Source organism: Hemicordylus capensis, chromosome 1, assembly GCF_027244095.1.
Source record: "Hemicordylus capensis ecotype Gifberg chromosome 1, rHemCap1.1.pri, whole genome shotgun sequence".
In the NCBI taxonomy this organism is placed as follows: Eukaryota; Metazoa; Chordata; class Lepidosauria; order Squamata; family Cordylidae; genus Hemicordylus; species Hemicordylus capensis.
The window spans coordinates 223,860,954-223,885,759 of NC_069657.1; the positions used below are offsets into that span (position 1 = coordinate 223,860,954).

General features: G+C 45.8%; 1 protein-coding gene across 5 annotated transcripts in view; it reads left to right on the forward strand.

Moving 5' to 3' along the window:
* NRP2 (neuropilin 2) overlaps positions 1–24,806 on the forward strand; it is a 261,021-nt gene that overhangs the window by 96,699 nt on the left and 139,516 nt on the right. For 3 of the 5 annotated variants that reach the window (XM_053281642.1, XM_053281625.1, XM_053281633.1), the window contains exons 3-7: positions 4,940–5,121; positions 11,897–12,127; positions 13,063–13,218; positions 15,439–15,608; positions 17,756–17,911. In XM_053281642.1, coding sequence (XP_053137617.1) covers positions 4,940–5,121; positions 11,897–12,127; positions 13,063–13,218; positions 15,439–15,608; positions 17,756–17,911 — 895 coding nt within the window. Of the gene's footprint in view, positions 1–1,457; positions 1,634–2,413; positions 2,624–4,939; positions 5,122–11,896; positions 12,128–13,062; positions 13,219–15,438; positions 15,609–17,755; positions 17,912–24,806 lie in introns of those variants that run through there. The other 2 variants (XM_053281652.1, XM_053281660.1) reach the window with 2 other exon arrangements.

The following is a 24,806-nucleotide window of genomic DNA, read 5'->3' on the forward strand; positions in this document are numbered from 1 at the left end:
GCAATGAAGTTCTGCCAGCATAGCAAAGATGGCAAAGGCATATCTCTGGTTCAGCCATCAGTAAGGGGCTTATGCTTTCTCCTATACTATTCAAATGTGTTTTTTTAAAGTATAGGATTGTGCCCTTAGTTATTTTTAAAGCCTGAAGACCTAGAGCTCCCTGTGTATATATATTCAACCTGAGTTTGAGCCCTTCCCAACACCAAAAAAATTCTCACTCAAAAGCATTGTAAAAAATTGCAACAGGAAATGGTGAAGAAATACGAAAGTGGTAAGAAGCATTGCAAGCTTCATAGGTTATGTTTCAATAATTTAATATACATGTTGAGTTGGATATAATTAATATTTGTTTGTTCAGTTATTTAGTTATTTAGAGGCATGTGTGTGCTGTTTTTCAGGCCTCTCAAAGCAATTCACACACAGTTCAAAACAGAAAATGATCAAGTCTTCAGGTGGCAGCTGCTGGTTCTGAAAGCTGCAGCAAGTTCAATTTTAATCACTCTAATGTAAATGGCTCCCAAGAAAACCTGGTAGCAGATACGGGGTGGGTGGGAAGAGACTTCTCCATTTGGGAGGAGCTCCAGTATTTGGGGCTCCAGCTGGTGTCATTTCTCTGCAGTAGCTCCAGTTTGCATATAATTCATTAGCATTGCAAATGTGCTGCAGGTGGTCATATTGTGTTTTGTTCTAGAGTATTGCTTGTTCTCAAATGTAGAAAAGTTCATCAGCCTTGGAACAATAAATCTCTCTCTCTCTCTTTCTCTCCTTCTCCCTGACAGTTGAAAACCATAGCAGCCCAGCCCAGTGAAATCTAGTCAGTCTTAAGGCCCATTGAAATCAGCTGGACAAGTTAGTTTATTCTAGTTTTAAGTTCCATTGATTTCAAAGAAATTTAAGGAAGACCCACTTTTTCTGACTGGAGCCACTGTTTGGGGTTTTTGTTTCTTTGGTTTTTCTTCTTGTATTTGTGGCACAAGATTTCTTGCTTCTTGTTTTTGTCCTCAGAGTTTTAAATGTTGGAAAGCTAAGTTTGAAACTCTGATGACAAAAGTAAAAAGCAAGAAATCTTAAGACACAAATATGGGAAGCACATCTTTATGCAAAGAAATGAAGGATGGCATTCTCAAGATTGTAAAGTGTGCCTTGAGGCTACAAGTTGCCCATCCCAGCACTAAAATAGCAGCTTAGGGAGGTGATTTCAGATTTTTTTTTTTTTTAAAGTACAGGAGGAAAGGGTTAACCTCCCCCCCCCCCCCCGCTTGTGAAGTGATGGGGAAGGGCAGAGCAGGTGTGTGCTGGGGAGATGGCATTGGTCCTGTCCCCTGAAGCTGCAGTCAGTGTTGGGTTGTGACCAGCAGCACATGGACCTTGGGCAGAGCCAGAGCTTGAGCCAGCACACTGTGTATTTGGCTGGCAAGGTCACCTGGATAAATAGGGTCTATATAGTTTAGTGTCTGTCTTCCTGCTGTAGAAATAGGGAGTTTCTGTTCAGGTTGGACTCCAAGTTGTTATGGGCTCCCTGAGAATAGACTATCCATGGTCTCGCCAAGCCTGTCTGAGCCAGCCTTTCATTTGCCTCCCTTTTCCATGCCCTGAATATGTGCCTCTCAGCAGAGGAGGCATCCTTTGCAAGGTAGGAGTAAAACACTTCCTGTTGCCTTCTCATTCTTCACTTTGCACTTCAGCTGACAGACTCTTGTCATGGATGGAGGTAGAAGTATTTAGCACTGGAGGATCAACCCTGCTTCTCCCCATGCAACTCTGAAGGGATCTCTTCTGTTTTGACAAGTCCAGGCCCAGGGATTTCTCCAAGGAGTAGCAAGGAGCAGTGAGTAGGGATGTGCACGGAACCATGGTGGGGTGGTTCAAAGGCAGCGGGGGTATCCCTTTAAGAGCAGGGGGAGGGTGCACTTACCCCTCCCACCACTGTTGCCCTGCCGGTGTCAGTTTCTTAAAAAGCCCATCAGGGCAGCAGTGTACCTCCCTGATGCCCCATTGCTTTCGTCTTCTGGATATGACCAGAAGTTGCTGGCACATCTGTGTCTGCCGGCATACGCCGGCACGCCAGCAACTTCCATCCCTTTTGCTTCCCTCAACTGGTGGTGCTAGAGTTGCCCCTCCCCAAGCCAAGTCCTGACTGGTCCACTTCTTGTCAGTGGCCGTGCCAGCAAATGCAGAGGGCTGGACTATGACAAGCCTTTTTAAGAGAGTGATAGATTTAACCTATATCTAGAGGGTGTCTTTACATCAGGCATTTGTTCTTGGAGCAAAGCCTGATTAACTCCTAGAAAGGAGTGAAATGTGGGCTGCTCAGTCTTGCTGGTAGCACATTGAGTCCCTGTAAGTTTGTTTAGGATGGTTGTTTAGTGATGTGTGTCTTGCAGGAACGGAATGAGTCACATGAGAGTTGTTTCCTGTCCAACAAGCTATTTTCCCTTTCAACTCTTGATTTGCAAATAGAGGATCTTGTGACAAACCCAGGAGTCTGGCGGTGTATCACTTTTCTTCCCTCCTCTGCCCCTTTGAGGAGGAGAGTGGTAACATGCTGTTTTAACAGGTTGATACAATGCCAATAAATAGAAGAAGAGAGATGAGACGTTTTCTGCAAAGGATGATGTTGCTTGTGAGTTCAAATATATAACATGTTTTAGTGCAAATTGGGGAGAAATGGGGAATTCATGCCAGAGACCCCTAGATTGTATAATATTCAAAGAAAACCACCAAGTTTTAAAATGTACCTTGAAGCCTGCTTTGCCTTGACACACAAGCTCAGCTGAACAATTCAGAGTCTAGTCCTTTTCTAAAGCCACTGCAGTTCTCAGTTTGGATTTTGTTGCGGACATTTATTCCAAATCCATCACCTACCAATGGGCATCCATGTGGGAGAGTGGCACAAAAGGGGCAGTCTCTCCCCCCACCCGATTCATTGCTAGATTATTGTGGAGCAATTGATGCTTTTATTTATGTATTTAAATGTATATACTTTGCTCCCCACTCTGAAAAAATCATGTGGATGCCCATACTACCCATCCCTAACCCTGACTCAAGATACCGAGACATGAATGAGAGACTAAAGTGAAGTGAAATGTGACAAGAGTGTTGTTGGTCATTTGGTTGCTGGAAGAAGTAAACTCAGAGGCAGAGAACAAAGGCAAGAAAAGGAAGGCCGATAATTGTGAGGAAGACAGACAGGTGGAGGAAACCAATAGCAGTGTAGTGAGTGAGCTGTGAACTGGTAGGTCCTCTGTTCAAATCTGGCCTCCGCAGTGAGCTCACTGGGTTCCATAAGCAAGCCACTATTGCCTCAGGCTCCTATCTGTAATATGGGAAAAATAATTACCTGCCTTGCAGAGTTGTTGTACGTATTAATGAGAATGCATGTGGAACACTTTTGAACACTCTAAAGCGCTATATATTGCTGCTGTTAATAAAGATAAGGAACGAGGACAACAGGGAAAAAAACCTTTTGAAAACCCAGAAATATCACTAGGAAATGTGTAAGGTAGACTCAGTGGTCCCTTTCTCACAATCAGTGAGAAGAGCTACCAGGCACGCGGGGAGGAAGGCTGCTGAAGCTTACCTCCCCAACAGGTCCGTGCTGGGCACATGGATCGACGGGCACCGAGCTGGGCACTGACTTCCCCCTGCAGTGTGGAGGGTTGGGGGCCAGGACTCATCATCTTGGCCCCCAGAAATCCCATAATGCACCACGTGATTGCGTGGTGCATTTTGAGGATTCCTTCTGTGCTGGCCAGGAGGCTGCTCCTGTGTCGATGTCATGTGGTGCCAGCACATGAGCATTTAGCCAGGCTTGAGGGTGTGCTTGCACCCTTAACTTCAGCTAACAGGCGGGCCACTTGGGCAGGCTTGGCAGCCTTAGCCTGGTCTTGGTGGTGCGTGAGAACAGCCTCAGTGTGTACTTGATGTTAACAAAGGGGTGTATTTATACCTCTTTAGGGGGGAAAATGTATAGAACAAGTTGTGATGAAGAAAAGGCCATTCAAACCTTTGTTCTGTCTTTTGTTGATGCATTTTTTCACCCTTCCTTTAATTTATGGGATGGTCTTGCAAAGATCTGGCTAACTCAGAAGAACCACAATTCCAGAGATGTCTGTCTGAAATCAAGTGGAACATAGTGACCAAATGTTTAGGGTACTCAGATATACAATCTGACAACCAGACAGTCTTCTAAAGTAACAACTTAATTCCCTGGTCAACAACTAATTGTATAGGAGAGCTACCCTGAGGAGGGGATGCAGCAGAATGTGCTATCTCCCAAAAGGTCCTTCACAGGCACATATCTTTCTTGAACCTGAATTAGCGTGTGTGTGTGTGATTTTAAAAATAATAAGCTCTGTCTCAGATTCTGTGCACAACTTTACACGCAAAGACGGGCAGCCAGGCAGCTCAGAATATGGGGAGGGAAGAAAGTGATGTTTATAGATAAGTAAATGGAAAGGCCCAAAGATTTATGGATGGGAACATGAGGAGTGGAGTGGGAAATATCTGTGACCTTATGGTGTATAACAGATTGTAATTACTATCAAACTTTTTTTCTTAGGGTCTTGCAGGACATCTAATGTGTTAGATAATGAAAAGTTTTGAATAAATGAACAGAAGTGTGAATTTTACAAAGTTTGGTTGCTGTCAAGCTGTTTGGAGGACAGTGCCGTGAATTCTGATCAGGATCATTTGGCTGTTATAGGTTAGATAATGGACTACTGCAAGGATTTATAAATGAAAATATAAAACTTTTTGCTTGATGTATAAAGAAACAAGACTATAGAAGGGTTTATTGAGGACAACTGAAATGCTAGACCAGGTCGGCAAATAAATGTGGTGATGCATGCAAAACAGAACGTGTCCATAAGATATGTTCTTTTTAGATCTTATCTCACTCTCTTCCTCCTAATTTTGCTGTGTTTTCCACCCCTGACAGATATGACTTTATTGAGATACGGGATGGAGACAGTGAAACGGCTGACCTGCTGGGCAAGCACTGTGGAAATATTGCTCCTCCTACCATCACCTCGTCAGGCCCTTCTCTCTATATTAAATTCACCTCAGACTACGCACGCCAAGGTGCTGGCTTCTCTCTGCGTTATGAGATCTATAAGACAGGTCAGTATCCAAGGCAGGCTTTCAGGTGCCAGGTCAGGTGACATTTCAATGTTTAGTCAGAACTCTCTCTTAAAGAGGCAAGGAAACTGCTTAGGAAACTCTTTGATTTTATTCCCCTCAGCCAAGTGTTTATGTGTGTTTTGACTGAGCCAGATGGCTGCCTTCTTCTTTATCCCACCAGTGTGCCCTCTCCCTAAATGGGCATGGTCTGAAAGCATGTGGTACAGACACCTTGCTGAAGTTAGGAGATCTGGGTCTAGTCCAGAGTTTCTCAACCACCGGTCCGGGGACCGCTGCCGGTCCCCGAAGGGTTGAGCGCCGGTCCCTGACTGGGAGTCAACCCCCCCCCCCAACAACTGCAATCAAGGCACTCACTTCCTCAATTTTGCACATGGTACGGAAGAGGAAGAGTATCACCTTCTTGTCCCTTGCCTCCACGTGCTGCTGTGATCTTCCTACAGCTATTTTATTCCCTATCTTTACAGCTTCAAACTGTATGCGGTGTGGAAGGTATGCCACCTGAAGGGCTGCCACTTGAAGGGCTGCTGGTTCTTGCATGCTCATTGTTTGCAGCCAAAGGTTGATTGATTGAAACCCAGCTGCCTATTGTGGTCGAGACGCCTTGAGAGGGAACGCTGTTTCCCTCTTGCATCGGTGGGGTGTTGTGGTCCCTCTGCCCCCTGTAACCCCCTGGTCTGCACCGCCGGTGGAGGACGGCGGTCCCCTTTATGACCTCGCCGGGTGCGGGGGACAATCTCTGGCCGGGATCATGCCGCAGTGAGGGCTAAGCAGAGGAGGGAGGGAGGAGGGCCGCCTTGGCTCACCTCGCAGGTATGCGCGGGCAGCATGTGGGACCACGTGAGCTGCGTGGCCCCAAAGGCAGGCTGGTGTGATTGGCTCCCGCAGGGGAGTTGGGAGGGGGGCACAGAAGTGCACATTGTGAGAGAGGATGGGGAACACTTGCTACACTCTGGTGCGCAAGCACAGTGGCGGCAGCTCTTGGACCCAGGCGACCTTCCGAGTGCAGTCCGGTGCACCATTGCCTCACCCACCCTGAACAGTGCCTCGTCTCCCCAGCGAGGAAAATGAGGCATCTACCACTACAACGCCCCACACCCTCCGCCATCTCAGAATCACCCCCTTTCTTTTAATGCCAGGTCTCCACCGCTCTTCTTCACATTTTCTTTCACCATTAAAAAAACCCCATTCCCAGCACCTGCCATGTAACGAATTTAACGAGTTTTGGAGGAGCTGCACGGGTTTCATTAGGTCCACCTCACAAAGTGCACATCTAAGAGCAGGATCCAGATCAAGTCAGGTGATCATGACCAAGCAGCATTGACACAAATGAGAGATGACTAAATTAATTTCAGTGGGTGGTCGTGACTAACGTTGTCTGGATCCTGCCCTGCGACTACACAACTCCTGCTAAAACTCCACCTCCATCATGAGAGGGTTAAACTGTAGATTTCCGGCTCTACTGAGCTTGCCCTGCTCTCCTCTCCTCACCTCCTTTTTGCTTTGCTTGACATCCAGCCTGATGAAGCATTTTGGGGGATTCAAAAGCTTGCTTGTGCGTTGTTTTCATTGCCCCCATGTAGCTTTTGAATTTTTCTAATGGCCCAACATCCCCTCTCCACTGAGTAATCACAAGCACCTCCACCCCCACCCCACACATACTGAAGACATACTGGAGACAAATTTGTTCACCCAGGCTTTTAGATTCAGGGGTTCTCAACCTTGGGTATCCAGACATTGGTGGACTTCTACTCCCATAATCCCCAGCCATAATGGCCAAATGCCATTGTGGTTGGGGGTTATGGGAGTTTAACTGAGGGACCCAAGGTTGAGAACCCCTAATATTCCATGTTTGCAAAAGATTCCAAATTTAATTATTTTAATGCTTATATTATTTTAATTGTAAACTGCCCAGAGATGCAAGTTTTGGGCAGTATAGAAGTCTGATAGATAGATAGATAGATAGATAGATAGATAGATAGATAGATAGATTTGAAACCCCTTTACTAACTGCCGGTCCGGGAAACTGCGCATGAAGAATGTAGCGGTCCTTGAAACTCTGCACGAAGAATTTAGCGGTCCTTGACTCCAAAAAGGTTGAGAAACACTGGTCTAGTCAATGCCTGGACAAGAGACTGCTTGGGAACCCTGTGTTCTATGATGGAAGAAAAATGAACAATGACTATAATAAGTAAATTTCCCTACTTTTTCTCGCTGCCCTGAAAAAAACCCCTAAAACATGCTATAGAAGAAAGTAGCTTTATTTTCATTCATTCATTCATTTATTTGTTTTAGAGAATCTGCTTGCTGGCATCCTGGAAGGTGTGAGCATGGCTGAGTTGTTCTTTTTGGTTTACTCAGCCTGGGAGTTGATACTCTGAACACAGACATGGAGTTCAGAGTTGTGGGATGCTTAGTCTTGGATCCGTTTCAACTGCTGTCACCCACCAGTGCTGGGAATATACAGCCAACAAATGATATATTAGATCCATGCCTATCTTTGCTGGTAGAAGTGAGGCGTTGGATCTATTGCTGTTGGGGACCATCAGACAAAGCAGGATGTTGGGACTGCCTTAAATTCTCAGTTGTCCAGCACCTGCTCAGAAAGCTGAAGTCATGACAGCGCTCAGCTGTTTTTTGCTTTGTTCCCAACTTAATTTTTGGGGGGGAAATGCTGTGGAAGGGGTGAGTGCTCTGCAGCTTCAGATGCTCTGGAAGGTACAGAGTTTTTTGTTTGTTTGTTTCTGGTTCTTTAGCAAACTCATGGAGACCCCAGTCTGAGAATCCTTATGATCTGAAACATCATTTCATCATGTTTTCAGTGGTCTTTTAAGTCCCTTCCCCTATGCTGCTCCCCTTTCCAAATCTGTTTTATCACTACTTCCAAGAAGGTAAAATATTTTATGGGCATATTAACAGTGTGTTTTGATTCCTACCTTGGCATGAAAAGCAGGCTTCTTCATTAAATTATCTCATGTATTCCAGAAGAACTACAAACAGTATATTTTTTTCTCTGTGACATGTATAAAAAGCTTGTTAAAGTCAAGGCTAAGTGAAAATTGTCCTCTTTTAGATCTGCATCGAGGTCTCTCCCCTCCTGTGAATATGCGATTCAAGCGCAGATCAATAGCCTTGTGTTTGCTCTTCTCAAGAAGCCAAGGGTTTTGTAACTGGTGTAATGCTGGTTTAAACGGGCTGCTGTTGGCAGTGCCATCAAGGAAACAAGAAGGGCGCCTCTTGAGCTCCATATAAGAGAAACTATTCATAATGCCTTTTTAATACAAAACTATTCTTGGAGAAAGTAAAAAGCTAATCAGAAGCCTTTTAAAATTGGCTCTGTCTAAATATTTGTCAGATTGGTGTGCGTGGGGATGAGAATTCTTGAGAAATAAAAATAGGCTTGTTTTGTGCTTGCTGGTGTGGGCGAGACAATGTTTTTGTGTGCTCTTAAGAGAGGCCTGGCTGTGTCTTCCACAAAGATAGCAGGGGCTGTTGGTCACAGGACCCGGCTGTCTGCCCACATTCCATGGCTAGCATCTTAGACGGAAGCGCACAGAAGATTTGCGTCACCATTAGAACATGAAACAAAGAATTTGAAGCAGCAAAAAGAGAGAGAGAGGGAGGCAAATGAAGTTTCTTGTTTTACCCAGAAACCTTACTGAAGGGCAGAAGCAGAAACACAGAGACACACAAATATCCCATTTGGGGGGTTGGTTGAGGGCAGGGGCGGAGCCATAATTGTGCGAATGGGTTCAAAGAACCTGGGCCGCCAATGAAAAAGGCCACTGAAAGTCCTTGTGCATGTGACATCATATGCACAGGGTCATGGCTCGGGCTCGGGCTCTGGAGAGCCCTGAGTGAGCTCACCCATGCCAGGGCTCCAGAGAGCCCGAGTGAGCTGTTTCCCTGTCTATTTCAGGCAGTGCTGAAATAGACGCTGAAGTGAGAGAAAGGGAATTAAAGGCTGTCAGGCAGCAAACTCTGCCTGAAATGGACAGGGGAATAGTTCACTTTCTGGAGCCCAGGCGTGGGCGAGGGAGAGCTCACTTGGGGCTCTCTGGAGCCTGAGCCACACCCCCATGCGTGTGACGTCACATGCATGGGGCATCACTAGAGGGGCTGCTGGGCGGGGCCGGACACAAGCCACCATTTGGCTGGCTCCACGCCTGGTTGAGGAGTTGCCCCAGCTATTCAGTCCATACACACACACACTCACACATACATACATACATATGTAGCAGATCTTAAACAGATTTCTGTCCTCTCATGCACAGGGATAGGAAAATTGTTGACAAAAATTTACAAAATCTGAATGTTAATGTGATCTAGGTTAGAGGGTGGAGCTATCACTTGTTTTGTTTGTTGTTTATTATAAATATTGATACCGCCCTTTACACCATTAAAATAATGCTCAAGAAGTCTTACAAAAGTTAAAACATGACACAATCAATTCAGTAAAAATAGGACTCAAAACAATGATAGGACTCAATCTAAACAATGCAGCATCCATCAACCATTGCATAAAGTACAGCTTCTTAAGCATTTTTTTTCTACGAGGAAAGAGCAAAATTTAATATTCAGCTCATATTCAGTTTTCCTTATGGATGTGAGCTGCTTCATTCCCTCCTTGGAATATAGTTTACATAGGAAAATGTTAGCATGAACTGAGCTGCACACAGATACCACCACAGTTATTCTCATGATTGGGGTGCCTCATTGGATGGAGAAGGTGTTGTCAAGATTGTGGAAACTTCAGCTGAATGTATTCTCTCAGTTCACGGTTATTAGGGTTACAATGTTTCATCAATTAATTGGTTAGATTAATCAATTAAAAACCTTTTCAGCAGTTAAAAAGTGTCCTTGATTAATCAGACAACAGATGAACATATTTTTAAAAATTCTGTTTCCCAAATCTGCAGATGGCATGCACTGTCTTAAAAGAGGCATCCTTCTCCTCTATCATACAGAAAGGAATGCCTCTTCTGAGGTGCTGCCTACTGCACACATAATCTAAAATAAAGGAAGTATTATTTGTTTCAACAACAAAGAGTAAGGGAAGGCCATACCCTTCTCTTCCTACATGGAAATGGCAACAACAGTGGCAAATAATACTGGGACACACTCTGCCCCAGCCAAGGGTAGAGCCACCATTGAGCAGATGGTTCAAAGGACCCGACTGCAAGCCATGGAAAGGCTGCATGAGCCCTCCAGAGGTGCTGGCTGGGTGCATTCATTTCCCTTTCTCTAGATCTCTAGAGGGCTCGTGTGGGAATCACCACATTAGAGAATCGCCACGTTAAAAGGTGCCAAGTTAGCAGGGGCAGGGGCAATAGGAAGTAACAGTTACTTTTTCATTTACCTATTTCTATGTATATATTTTGTGCCCTCCTCAAGTCTTGCAGATACCCATGAATGTAAGCTTGTGTTGGTGGCAGGAGAGGAGCCTTTCATCTTTAGTTTCATTCCAAAAAGAAAGGGAAGATGTGTCATTCATTCTTTGACATCCCAGACCTTGTTTACATATTACACTGTCTAGCACAACATTTCAAGGATTAAAATAAATATAGGAATACAATGTGGTATGGAGTATAGTGCTCAAAACAGTTTATCTTTGAATTGCACTTAAATATTTACAGATCATCCAAGGTCTTCTGTTCAGTGTCCTTTTGTTAACAGTCTTTAAATGAAAGAAGGATGGGAAGAAGCCAATTACTTGAAGTCTGTTGTGAGGGCAAATTTGGTGATTTGTTTTCAGATGCCTGTATCTGAGCTGGTCAATCAGCGTCTACATTGCCAGGCGATCCAATTAAGTCCCACTCATTTTGGAAGTCATCTGATTAAATATATTTCCATATCCATTAGTGTAACATTATTGCTCTTTCTTAAAGGGGCCAGATCTCTTTAAAAGAGCATGAGCAAACACTTGTACAATTTTCATTTTCTTACAGATGTGTTAGGAACTGCCCGGAGTTGGAATCCTGCATTTTCTGTGCAAATTCTCTATAATAAAACAAAAGTCAGAAAAGTTGTGAAAGTTAATCTCCTGTTACAATGGTGGAATTACAGGGGTCTTGTAACGTTCTCTATTCCACGCCCCCTGCGCTCCATGACCCTTGGGCTAGAGAATTCCATTGTTAATTGTTTGGTCCCTACAGAGCAATAGTTCTAATGCAGTCATAGCATGAGCAGAATGCAACCCCCTTCTCCCCCAAGGCACCTTGGGTCGCCAAGAAATAGACGCACTTAGCCGGCTGTGGCACAATGGAGGCCAGTGTTGGGGTCATCGCTAAATAAGTGGTAATATTGTCTACACTGCTGGCAGCCAGAAGGCGTTCCTTAAGGATAGAAATAACTTACATTTCTGTTGCAGATAACATGGATGAGTGAGAAAAGCAGCTCTGTTTCTCCTTTGGATAGAATCCCTCATGCATATCGCCTTCCTATCCCAAACATTCTTAACGGAGCCCTTGTGAAAGTTCGGGTTATTCATGTACCCTTTTACGACTCTGAAGATGCCAGACTTCAGGTGTCACTTTAGCAAGACTGCTTTTGCTAATTGCCACTCTGATGGAAAATAAAATGGGGACAGTAATAATTAATAATTAATACTTTTGCAAGGCTGTAGCAATTTTCTGCATGAGGGATTTAAGTGCTTTAAAAACAATTATGAATAATGCCTCTCAGCCTGGCTACTGTTACTGAGGTGGCTGATGATGTAGTATATTAATATCTTGGTTCCCCTTATCTCTCATCCTAGGCTCTGAAGATTGTTCTAGAAACTTCACCAGTTCGAATGGTACCATTGAATCCCCGGGATTTCCTGATAAGTATCCTCATAATTTAGACTGCGCTTTCATAATCATGGCCAAGCCAAAGATGGAGATCATCCTTCAGTTTTTAACCTTTGACCTAGAGCATGACCCCTTGCAAGTTGGGGAGGGAGATTGCAAGTATGACTGGCTGGACATCTGGGATGGTATTCCTCAAGGTAAGGATTAAAGTGATGTATCTCCAATGCTCTCTTCTGTGTCTGGCTATTGTCAAGCTAAAAGCATTAGTTTTGAGTCTGAAGAATTCCATAAAGGTCATAAATTGCTAACACTCCTCAATTCTATCCAATCTAATATATTCTTGCAGTGTCCTTAGCAGAGGCCAGAAGTTAAACTGAATGGAGATGGAATTCTCTTCTACTTCCTGTGCTGGCTTTGCACGCTTCCTGGTTCTATAAGTGATGTTCAAAACATGTTTAGACCTTTGAGTAACCTGATTGTGTAATCAGATCATGGAGATCAAAGAGAAAAATTTTAGAGTCACTGAACTGCTGCGATTACAGAGAGTTCCCTTGCAAAAAAGAATAATGCTTCTTCTACACTGGATGCATACAGGATGATTTTGTACATCACTTGAATGCAGTTTTGTGGGAAAATAAATGAGAAATGTTATGAATAAATAAATCACAATTGTGTATGCCAGGGAACTGAGCATATTAGAAGTAAAAAGGCAGTGGATCAAGATTGTCAATAGAACTTACTTACTGTAGCTGGTTGCTTGTAGCAATGTGCACAGAATGGGTTCTGTGCACTCCCAGGAGGGTGTGTGTGGAGGGGGGAGTTAAGGGCAGGGGAGGCGCTGCTGGGTCACAGGGAGGGACACTGCAGTCCCACGCACCCACTTTTTATGAGAGTGCCAGCGGGGGGAAAGCAGTGGAGCGAGGCCTTCCCTGCCCCTTAAAGCATGCCCCCCGCCTTCTGTGACCTGAAATCCTTCTGAGCTGGTGGTGACAAGGCTGAACTTGGAGCCATGTGCATGTAAAGCATGTGCTTCTACCACACAATTATGGCTCCTCTGCACAGTGGCCAGGAGGACAATTAATTTGTTTTATCTGAAAGATAAATTCAGCTTTCCTTTTTGTTTCTATTGCAGTTGGCCCCTTGATTGGCAGGTACTGTGGCACTAAAACCCCTTCAGAGATCCGCTCAACTACTGGCATCCTTTCGCTCACATTCCACACAGATTTGGCAGTGGCTAAAGATGGCTTCTCTGCTCGCTATTACTTGGTCCAGCAGGAGGTGCCAGAGAGTAAGTTGGCAAGCATTCAATCTCTGTGTTCCTTTAGTATTTCTCCCATTCTGGATTCTGCAGTAGAGAAACTGAATGGAACCAATATGTAGCCATGTGGGTTTTTCTGTATTCCCCATCTCTGAAAGCAACAGCAGCATTTCGGGAGGAAAAACTCATAAATTTTATATATATATTTGAGTGTTTCCATTTAAATTTCACAGTAGAACTCAAAACTTGCCTAGATCTAAAATATTTTTTGCCTGAAATGTATGCTGTTGTCATCCTCCTTGAATCATTTGAGTAATCCAAATCACTCAAACTGAAATCACTCAGATGTCTCAATAAAACTTTTGCAGCATTTTAAAATTTTGGTTTTAGCCTTTCTACAGAGGTCTTGAAATCCAGATTTTGAGATTGCTGTAGAAATGCTCAACTCAAAATTAAAAATGTAAAAATCTTTCAGAATTTTTAATTCTGGCTGTTTTCAGTTTTCAAATTCAAGGTGTTTAAAACTGAAATTGACTTGGGCTCAATATAGGAGGAAGGAAGGAAGGCGAGCGCTTGAGGCCATGTTGAAATCTCACTAATATTGAGTACATTGAATGTTTACCACTGGATGCTTCCTCTTCTGCATTATACATAGATGCATTTCTTTCTTCTCTTTGTGTCACTTCACAACTTCTACCACTTACTTTAAAACCTTAAGAAGTCAAGATGGAACTTTCATAGTCAAGAAGTGACTAGCTTCTGCATTCATGATCACAAGATGTTTTGTTTGATAGTTGTTAGCATGGCCAGACTTGTTCTAAAAGGCAGGATATAATTACAGGAGAGCCTCGTTAATTGCGGACCCGGTACCCACGGTTTCCCATATCCGTGGCTGGATAATTGTCATCCAACCTCAGTATATGTGAAAAAAATTAGCCATTTAAGGGGTTAAGACTCACATATCCATGTCGGGGATGGATAGAAATGACCTCAGAGGCCATTTCTTCCCGCCATTTTGAGGACAGGAGGCATTTTGTGGCTCCTTTCTGTTTCTATTCTTTTTAAAAAGGAGGAGGGGGTATTGCAACTTTTCAGGGGGAAAACATGATTCTTTTAACTTTTGGGGGCATTGCTGGACAGCGGGGGACACACAGAGCATGGTAGGGCACTCCCCCTCCCCCAGCTTCCCCACTTTCAGTCTATTTTTCATCCTGTTTTCGCCACCCCTTTGGCACCATTTGCAACAGCCCCTTTGCGCCATTTTCGTCTTTTTGCCTCACTGCTTCAGGAACCCAACGCCCCAATTCCCATTGCCCTAATGTCCCATTATCCATGGTTTCACTATCCATGCCTCCCCTCATGGAACGGATAATGGGGTTCTCCTTTATGTTAAATAATATGTGGGAAGGCTACTAGCTTAAATGGCTTTTTAAAAGGGTATAGGCAAATACATGGATCTTTCAACTGCTTTATTAAGCCTCCTTTACAGAGGCAGTATACCTTTGAATGCCAGGTGCTAGGGACAGACATGTCTTACTTTTGAACTTCCAGAGGCACCTGGCTGGAAGCAGAAGACTGGACTAAATGTCATTACAGTCTCAGTCCTTCTGCTTCAAGGCATTTGTCATCTATACATGCTCTGTGAGTCTCAATTTTCTTTATCTACAAAACTGTACCCTTGAACAAACAAACAAAAACAACAACAACAACGGCAAATGCTGTCGGAAAAAACAGCTCTACAGATGACATGGAAATTAGGTATGCACGCCGTAGTTGTTCCATTGAATTAGAGTTTTCAGCAGGATCCATGTCTTTCTAGAATTCCTGGGATTTTAAAAAGATCTGCAGCAGGAAAGTTCTGCCTCGGCAATGGTCTCAGCACTTCATTACAGATTAGGGATTTGATAGGGCTTCTTCACAGCTATTTGGAAATTAACATTGTCTTAGCTTCCCTAGGTGCACAGAGACAGTGCTGTGAATTTTGCAACCCCAAAAACTTGTTGGATAGGAGACAATGATTGGGAATGCCTTTCTTTAGGAGTAGAGTCTATAATATAGGTTCTGTTTAGAGCAGTGGTTCTCAACATGTGGGTCCCCAGATGTTGCTGAACTACAACTCCCATAATTCCCAACCAAAGGCCAATGGGGCTAGGGATGCTGGGAGTTGTAGTTCAGCAACATCTGGGGACCCACACATTGAGAACCACTGGTTTAGAGGCTTCTCTCTGTTTCCCTCTCTGCCTTCTCCAGACTTCCAGTGCAACATTCCGCTGGGGATGGAATCTGGCCGGATCTCCAATGAACAGATCACGGCCTCCTCCACTTACTCCGATGGCAGGTGGACTCCCCAGCAGAGCCGACTCAATAGTGATGACAATGGATGGACTCCTAATGTAGATAACAACAAGGAATTCCTGCAGGTATTTCCAGCTCTCAGTGGTCAGAAGAGCTCTCCGTGACTAAGAAGCATAATTGAGAAAGGATAGGAGTGAAGCCATGATGTCAGGCTTAGCAACAGTTGTGTTGCCAGACAGCTGGTGTGATCTGATGTTTCAGTCTGTTTTGTCAAAAGAATGCCTCCAGCTAGCATTCTCTTCTAAAGAAAGCTTGGCTTGGCATGGGCAGGCATACTGTGTGTCCATGGAAGCCGTCTTGGCGGGGTAATGCTGTGGGAGAATGCAACTTTGCTTAGATGCATAGTTTGTCTTGGCAGGGAACTGCCACTGCCCTCTGGACCTTTAAGTCCCCTCCTGCTCCCCCCCCCCACCTCCTCCTCCTCCAACTCAACTGATTATCATGCTGTTAAATTGACCCCAGAATATGAAACTTGTAGAATCCTCTGTTACTCTGATTGCCTGCTGGGAGTCGGCAGGGAAGGCTTGAACTGCTGTTTGGCAAAGGCAGTGTGACTCAGTCTTCATGAACTGATGGCAGCCCTGCTGGACCATTAACATTCCAGTAGAAGTCTTGGCTTGACCTGGTGCCCCCTGAACCTTGATAGACTTTCCAGAGGGCTAGAAGGGAGAGAGTGCTACCACTTAACAAGCCCTGTTGACTCTGCAGCACTCAGAGAGAGCTGGGCTTTCTTGCATGCGTTGGGCAAGTACAGCTATAATAATATTTATTCTGCTGGAGAATTGCAGCGCATACCAGCATTTGGGAGCTCCAGCAGGACCTACACAGGACCAGTTTATGACCACAAAGCAAAGACTTGTGGACTGGATGGAGCACTGTGAGGTGGCAAGTGCTAAAAGGCATTCAGTACTGAAGTACTGAAAGGTCATTGCCTGCAGCAGATGTCCGATTCTTCATGGCGTAATTATCAGGCCAGCATGTCTGTGACCTTTTATAATCTACATTGCTAAAAAATATGAACTGGACATTACAACAAAGTTCCCTCCTGCCACAAACTACTACTACTACTACTTACTACTACTACTACTATATTTATATACCGCTCTTCAACCAAAGTTCTCAAAGCAGTTTACACAAAGCGGTTCCATCTTAAAAAGGGATTCGTCTCAGTTTTGGTGAAGATTCTGTTGTTGGAGCCCTGATTTTATTCGAGTTTTGCTGTAGAGGGAAAGTTCTCTACTCAGCTCAGGGTTGGGTGTCCCCCCCTCCCTTTTTTTCTTTTTCTTTGCATGCCTGCAGGTATCCTGCCTGAACCTTTTTCACTCTTGAAATCTGTCGGCATTTGCTTGCAACAGACTTAGCAAAACATCAGGGGGGCTCTACTCTATATGATTAATGGCACACTGGTAAAGGGGGCACACCGTCTGCTTATGCTCAAATTACTTCCACTCCAATGTATAATTATTATTTATTTATTTTATTCTGGCTTGCAAGTGAGGCTGAAATGCGGTTGTGCTGGGCATTTTGCAAAAAGCTTAGTGAGAATTTTATTCCAGAGATGTTTACAGTTCAGTCCAAAGAGTCAAAGCAGAGGGTGGGGAGAACGAGCAATTCCAAAACACACTACTCCCCCACAATTTTGAAAACTGCAACAAAACCAGGTAGCCTGAAAACATTTCCTTCTATGGCTCACATGCTGCCACATCTAGTAATGTTAACTCAGCTGGTCTGGAAATTGATCCTATTAAGTTTTTATACTGGAACAGAGCTTAGACAGAATAGGCAACTCTAAACATGGCTAGTGGCAAAAGCTACAGCTGTGTCACTGCGATCTATTGAAAATTAACTGCTGTCATGCTAATTTATACCAGCTGAGCACCCAATCCTCAGGCCTGCTTTCAGACATATTCTTCTTGAGACAGCTGTAGCCCAGCACGGTGAGTCCTGGAGAACCTCCTTAGCATAACACACTACTCTGATATACTGCAGTGACTATCTGAAATCCGCTGTATATAGGCCGGAAGGCAAAATGAATCAGTGATCTCACACTAGTGTGATGTGCTCATGGCATACCTACCTGTCTCACCCATTTGCTACAGATGCCTCAGGAAGGTTGTATCTGAAAGTACTTAAGGTGTAGCTCCATCTTATTTCTGATCTTGTAAAGCCCCTGCCATTCTTCTCCCATCCTGTCACCCCACCCCACCCCCAGGTGGATCTTCGCTTCCTGACAGTGCTAACAGCCATTGCTACACAGGGTGCCATCTCCAAAGAAACCCAGAATGGGTACTATGTTCGGTCATACAAACTGGAGGTCAGCACAAATGGTGAGGACTGGATGATGTACCGACATGGCAAAAACCACAAGGTGAGTGCCTTTCCCCCACTCCTAAAATGATTCCAAACTGCTGCAGGTTCAATCAGTGGTGGCTGGACATGTTTAAATCAACTGGAATCCATAAAGAATGTTGGTTCTTTATTCTTTCACTGCCAAGAGGCAAAACATGGGGTCTTGCCCCCCGAAGTAATCCTTCTTATCTCATGAGGGATGAGGAAACAGTGTTCCTTGGAAAACCTGGCTGCTGTTGTGCCTTGCTCAGCATAGAGAGAGCCTGCAGTATGTTTCCTGACTGCAAATGAAGGAGAAAATGCTTTCACAGCACATGTTTTGCCATACAAGATTCATTGAGCATGTATGGCCCAAGCCTCGTCCACATGCTGGGCTAACAATCACAAAACCGCATGAAACTGCAGTTCAGGAGTTATTGAGGCTTGGAAAATGAAAGGGCACAAATCCTGAGAGGGGATCACAATGTCCTAGAGAATAAAGCCTGGTGATAAATAATGAGGAACAGTTTGGTTTGTCAGGGATAGGGGATCTGTAGCAGCAGCAGTGGTTGGCAGTGATGCATTGAGTGTTCTGTGCTTGTGCCTGCTCTGTCTATAAATATGGCTGTGTTGACCCTTGCTGATCCTTGGACCTCAAAATGCTTAGTGTGTGCTCAGCGGGGGGGAGGGGGGCACTTATTCTGTGCTCTGGGCAGGTGTGCAAGGAAGCGGACTGTATGGAGTGCAGCTGTGTATAATAAAGCTGTAGCCGCTCTGGGGAATGTATGGAGCTGTCACTCATCTTTGCTTTTCTTGTGAAGGCTCTTCTGAACTGACCCTTGGTGCTCTGCTGTAGAATACCGTAGAACAGGAATTCTCAGACTTTGTCATAGCAAACCACCTTAAGTCAAGAGGGAAAGGAAACCTTTTGAAGCAAACCCTGAATAAGGCAATGATATATTCAGCTTCTCTGCCAGGAGATACTGGAGAAGACAAGTTTGTTTATTAATGTTGCATATATCTCACCTTGCTTCTTTGATGAAACTCAAGGCAGTTTAATAGGGTTCTGTGATAGTCACCCATCCAAGCACTGACCAGATTTTCGTTTGCCTAGTTTCAGCAGGATGGCTGTATCTTGTGTCCTCAGACCATGTCAATTGCTAGGAGAGTGGTGGGTATCTCTTTTATTCTTTTCTAGTCCTCATCTCTGTTGCCCGCAATGGGGAAGGAAGTAGCAAAAATGTCACTCTCAGTAGAGATGTGCATGAATTGGATGTTGTGGCTCGTATCAAATTGCAAAATACTCAATTTGATTAATCGAAACATTGGCCATTGCCAGCTGTTTCAACGAATTGACTCGAAATGATTTGAGTGATTGGGCCATAGGGAACAATGGGGAACTTGAATCACCCCATTATTCCTCATGGGTAGGTCTTAGAGACACTAAAGTGGGTTGGATGGTAGGGCATGATGGGTGCTACCCAACCCACAAAAGAAAAGGGTAAACAAGTGATTTTTAACACATTTCTAACCTTCCCCCCAAAAAACCCATAGGATCATATAGCCGAAACAAGCAGAGTGCACAAATTGTGCAACCCAGCCTTGAAAACTGCAGAACAGAAGCACACAGTCCCTCTCAACACACAACACCACATTTGCCAAACACACCGTCCAAAAATTGCCAAAAAGAATCACTGACCTAGAATCCACTACCAGCCATAGTGCCTGCACTGCAGTAACAACATTAGCACAAGTTGCTCTCTCACACAGTTATGACTCCTTACTTCAGCATTGCAACAACTGCCACAGCAGCACCCTTAGCAGCAAACATAGCCATGAGTTCAGCTAGAACTTGCAATGCAGATTGCAGAGTAGTGAATGAAACACAAGCTTGTCTCAAGGCCAAACATGGAGCTCATCTCACAGCAATCACCAAGAAAATCAGTCTCTCTCTCCCCACCACCTCATAAACACACACACACTGAGCTGAGCTGCCACTGTCCATTTCTCACCACAAGAAATCAAACCACAACTCAAGGAAGGAAGGCAGTCACCCAAGTTCTGCCTTTGTCAAACTGAGATCCAGCAAAACCAGATAGTTATAGCAGCAATATTATTTTATTATTTATTATTTATTTATTTACTCAATTTCTATACTGCCCTTCCAAAAATGGCTCAGGGCGGTTTACACAGAGAAATAATGAATAGATAAGATGGATCCCTGTCCCCAAAGGGCTCACAATCTAAAAAGAAACACAAGGTAGACACCAGCAACAGTCACTGGAGTTCCTGTGCTGGTGGTGGATAGGGCCAGTTACTCTCCCCCTGCTAAATAAAGAGAATCACCATGTTAAAAGGTGCCTCTTTGCCAAGTTAGCAAGGGTTAGCATAGCATAGAACAGCCAGCCTATTATACTTACTTCATGCTGAGAAAACCACAAAATCAAACCTTCCTTCCAGCCTGCCTGCCATAGAGAGACAGGAGGACAGAACAGTCATGGCCTGATGGACCAATGGTCTGACAAGAAACAAAGCTTCTAGACTTTTACCATGAGAACGCTTCTTTCTTCTCTTCTTCTCCACCGAACATCCCTACCTGCCTGCCCTTCTGTGTCTGGATAACACCATGGCCTCGGATGGGTGCTGGGCCCCAGCTGACAGCCTGACACATGGCTGACAGCCTGGCACCAGTCCACCATTTCATCATTGGCCATGGCAGTGGCATGCATGTGCATCTGCATGTCTGTGTGTGTCAGCAGCACTAACAGGCAGACTGTGACACATCTGGTTTGGGGGTTGGTCAGGGTGGGACAAGCTGCCAGTGGTGTTGCAGTGGGTGGGGGTGATCATGAGTCAATCAGTCTCCATGGCCAGCTCTGGATAGCTCAGCAGGGAGAGGGTGACCATCAGAAAGACTAGCTGCTCCATCAGCATCCATGTGTGTGCAATGGGGTGTCACCATGTTCCTGGCCATGGAGAATATCCTCTCACTTTGGATGCTGGTTGGTGGGCACGAGATGAACCATCTGGCAAATGCCTCCAAGTCCGGCTAGACTTGATGACGCATTGCCCAAAACTGGATTGGCTCCATCTCCCGGCCTGCTTAGCACTGCTGCGGAGCTCGGTGGGCTCCTCCAGTCCACCTGGCAAGGTGCACCTCTGTAAACCACAGGATGGAATGTGGAGGTGGAGCTGCTGACTCATTTGGCCCTGCCAGGGACATCACACTGCTGGACCAGGAAAGCAGCAGTGGTTCTGCTGCTAGGGGTGGACTGCACACTAGCAGTAGGTGCTCCAGCACACCCTACTCTTGGTTGTGCCCCAGCCTCTTTTCCTGGCTTACCTTACCTCTGCAACCAGGAGGTCCCTTCACCTGGGAAGCTCGTCAGGATGATGGCTTTGCCCTTCATCCTTGGGTCACATAGACAGGACAAAACATGGGCTGTCAGTGCACCCAAGGGTGCCCTGAGCCAATCCACCACTCTGGTCCTTCTCATCTTGAGAAGAAGAGCAAAAAGAAGGCCAAAGCTTCAGCGTTGCTGCCTGGGCACATAAGCTGTTTGTGGCAACAAAGAACGGCCAAGACAGCCTCAGAAATGAGCACCCATTTTTTGGTTGGATAGGTTGCACACTTCCAAGCTATGCCACCTTGCCAGGGAGTGGATGGTTGCCTCTTGCTCCTGCAGATGCTGAAGCAAAAGAAAGGTGGAGTTCCACCAGGTCGGAACATCCTGAGGGATCCGGTGTACAGGTAGCCGAGCTCAAGTTGCCTCCTCTTGTGAAACCTGCTAGTATCTTGCAGCACCTTATCACAAGAGCAGCCATGGCAGCAGCAGGATGGTACCCAGCGCCTTCAGTGGGGATATCTTCCCTGGCTGCAGCCCTAGAAAGGCCAAGCATATCCCACATGACCAGGTTCAGCATGTTCACCACACAATGGATGGACACAAAATGACCCTGCTCTGCTTCCTTAGTTATGTTGGCAGCATTGTCGGTGACCATGACCCCTCGGTGAAGGTTTGGCAGACAGCCATCCCTCCCCCTAGAGATTCATGACTCCTGACAGTTCCTCTGCTGTCAGTTCCTCTGCTGTCTCTTCCAGCACCTCCACATGCAGCACAGCCCACCTGTGCTTTGCCTCACGGGAGGGGCTGACCATGCCACCAGCAGCAGATCTCCCCTCACTCTCCCGCCCCCACCAGCATGCCATGAGGAAGAGGAAAGCAGTGTGCTTCCCACTGTGGCTGGTCCACAGACCCACAGTGTGAAGTGCACGCTGGACGCTCCTGCATGAAGCAGGCTCAACATGGCCTCCCTGCATGCCCAGTACAGGAAGGTCATCACCCACCTGCTGAAGGTGGTGTGTGAGGGGATGTTGTAGTTGGGGGCAAGCAGTAGGAGCAGCCGGTGGAAGCCAGTGTTCGCCACCTGGAATGGCTGATTCTCCAAATCGATCATCTTGGCAATGGCCCAGGTGATGAGATGAGACCACACTGCTCGCCCACTGACTGCACTCACTGCGCAGGCAGGTTCCCCTGCTGGGGAGCAGGATCAAGTGCCTTGCTGCTACTCGAAGACACACCAGGCCTATTGCTCCCAGCAGGACCAGGGACCCCTGGGTGATGCTGTCGCAACTGCTGCAGCATCCCCATCATTGTAAGGTGCTTATAGGGTCCGTACCCCTGCCGACGTGTTTCCTGCAGTGGATGCAGGCAGCATGGTGTGGGTCACAAGGGCGGAGCTGAAAGTGGTCACACACCAAGCTGCTATTAGGATCATTTAAGTGGCTGCTGATTTATTCTGGGGGCTGCCACTACCACTGCCCTTGGTCTGGGGCTGAGAAGGTTCAAGAAGTGGAAATACTTTCTGCTCCTCCTCAGATGGAGGGGGAGGGGGTTGCACTGCTAACAAGGATTGGGCAGGATGATGGATAGAGTGATCTGGCTGGGGTAGCAGCTGAAGACACCTCCTCCTCCATTGCCACAGGAAAAGCTTCTTCCCTGGCAGGAGAGGATCCTCCCCAATTCTACCTCAGTTGCCACAGGCTGCTGCGCTGCAGGACTAGGCTCCTCCGGATAGGTGAGCCTGCGTGGCAGCACAGCAATGGGGACAACTTGGGAAGTAGGCCCCTCTTGCTGTTGCCCATGATGACCAGCAGCATCACCCCACCCCTCTGCCTGACAATCTGCTTCTGGCTCTGCCTCGCACCCTCCTGGACATCATTTTGAATAGAAGCCTTAACTCTGATTGGGATTGTGGGGGAGAAGCACCTTTAAGGTGTGTATTTTAAAATGGGTTGTGGGGTTGGGTTGTTCGTTTATGCTGTGTGTGCCACACACCGTGTTATCTATAGCACTGGGTGCACACACAGAAGGTAGAAAAATTAAATCCCCCAAATAAAGAAACAGACTTTATGGGGAGGGAGACTTTTTTTTTTTTTTTTGGAGGGAAGTAAGAAACAATGGGGCAAGTCTAAGAGAAGGGAAGGCAAAGGGCAGGGGATTACTGTGGACTCTCTAACCCAAGCCCACCCCTCCTGTCCTACAGTCCTGCCACTACACACTTAATCCTTTCCCCAAACTAGGCTATATTTAAAGAAGTCTAACCTGACCAATGGTGGCGGGGGCGGGGGGGCTCACCTTCTGGCATTTTGGCTGGGGGCTTCCGGCGTCTTCTGCTGGAGTCTGCCAGGTGTTGCTTTCAGAGGCACTCTTGGGCTGATTAGACACTGGGACTCAACAGGTGGGGGGAGGCACCCACCCATCCAAATAATCAAAACAAACAAACAAACCCGTTGGGAAGGAGAAACGGAGAGAGCCTGGCAGGCTGGGAACCAATCAGAAATCAACATACCAGCCTACAAAAACAGAACATGAATTGAAATGGCACACAGCAGAAGCAAAGGTGCAGGTTGGGGCTGCAAAAGAAAAAAAATCAGTCCAGCACCCCAGTTATTAAAGCCACTGGGGGCTGGTTATAAGCAAGAAGAATCAAAAATCCACAGAAGAAGAAAACAAAGCAGACCGAGTTAAGGCCACTGAGGTGGCTAATAAAAGTATTTCAAAATTTTGGGGAAAAAATCAATACAGCACTCCAGTTATTAAAGCCACTGGGGGCTGGTACAAGCAAGAAGAATGAGAAAAATCAAAACAAGAATGGCGGGGGATCAAAGCAGCAGCACCCAGTTAAAAGTCAGTGGGGCTGCTGGTACAATTTAAGAAAAATAGAAATAAAATAAGCAGTTGGGTTAGAAAGGGTGGGGGGCAGATAAGCCACAGGCCACAACCAGTATTAGGGTGGTGCAATCTCTCTCTGATTTATCTCTTGAGGCACAAAATGGATTTCTGTCTATTTGCCTCCAAGCAGTCCCCTTAAATACATTTTGAAAATCCCTCCTTTCACTCCCCCCATCCTCCCCCCAGCCAATGGGGGCACTGTTGACAACACTTGGTTTGTATGATGCCCAACCAAGAAGCAAGGAGGGTCGGAAGCCAGTGCTGGAAAACCAATCAGTCAAGCCAGTTGGAAAAACTGGCTTTTCTGTGCCAGTGCCAGAAAACCAATCACTCAAGCCAGTCAGAAGCCAGTGCCAGAAAACCAATCAGCAAGGGAAAAACATGGAAACAAAATGACACTCGAATTGTTTTGAGCTTGAAACAGGATCGATTCAATCGAACTCCAATCAGGCCCAATCAAGAGAGCTGGTCTTGTGGTAGCAAGCATGATTTGTCCCCATAGCTAAGCAGAGTCTGCCCTGGTTGCATATGAATGGGAGACTTGATGTGTGAGCACTGAAAGGTATTCCCCTCAGAGGATGGAGCTGCTCTGGGAAGAGCAGAGGTTTCAAGTTCCCTCCCTAGCTTCTCCAAGATAGGGCTGAGAGAGATTCCTGCCTGCAACCTTGGAGAAGCTGCTGCCAGTCTGTGAAGACAATA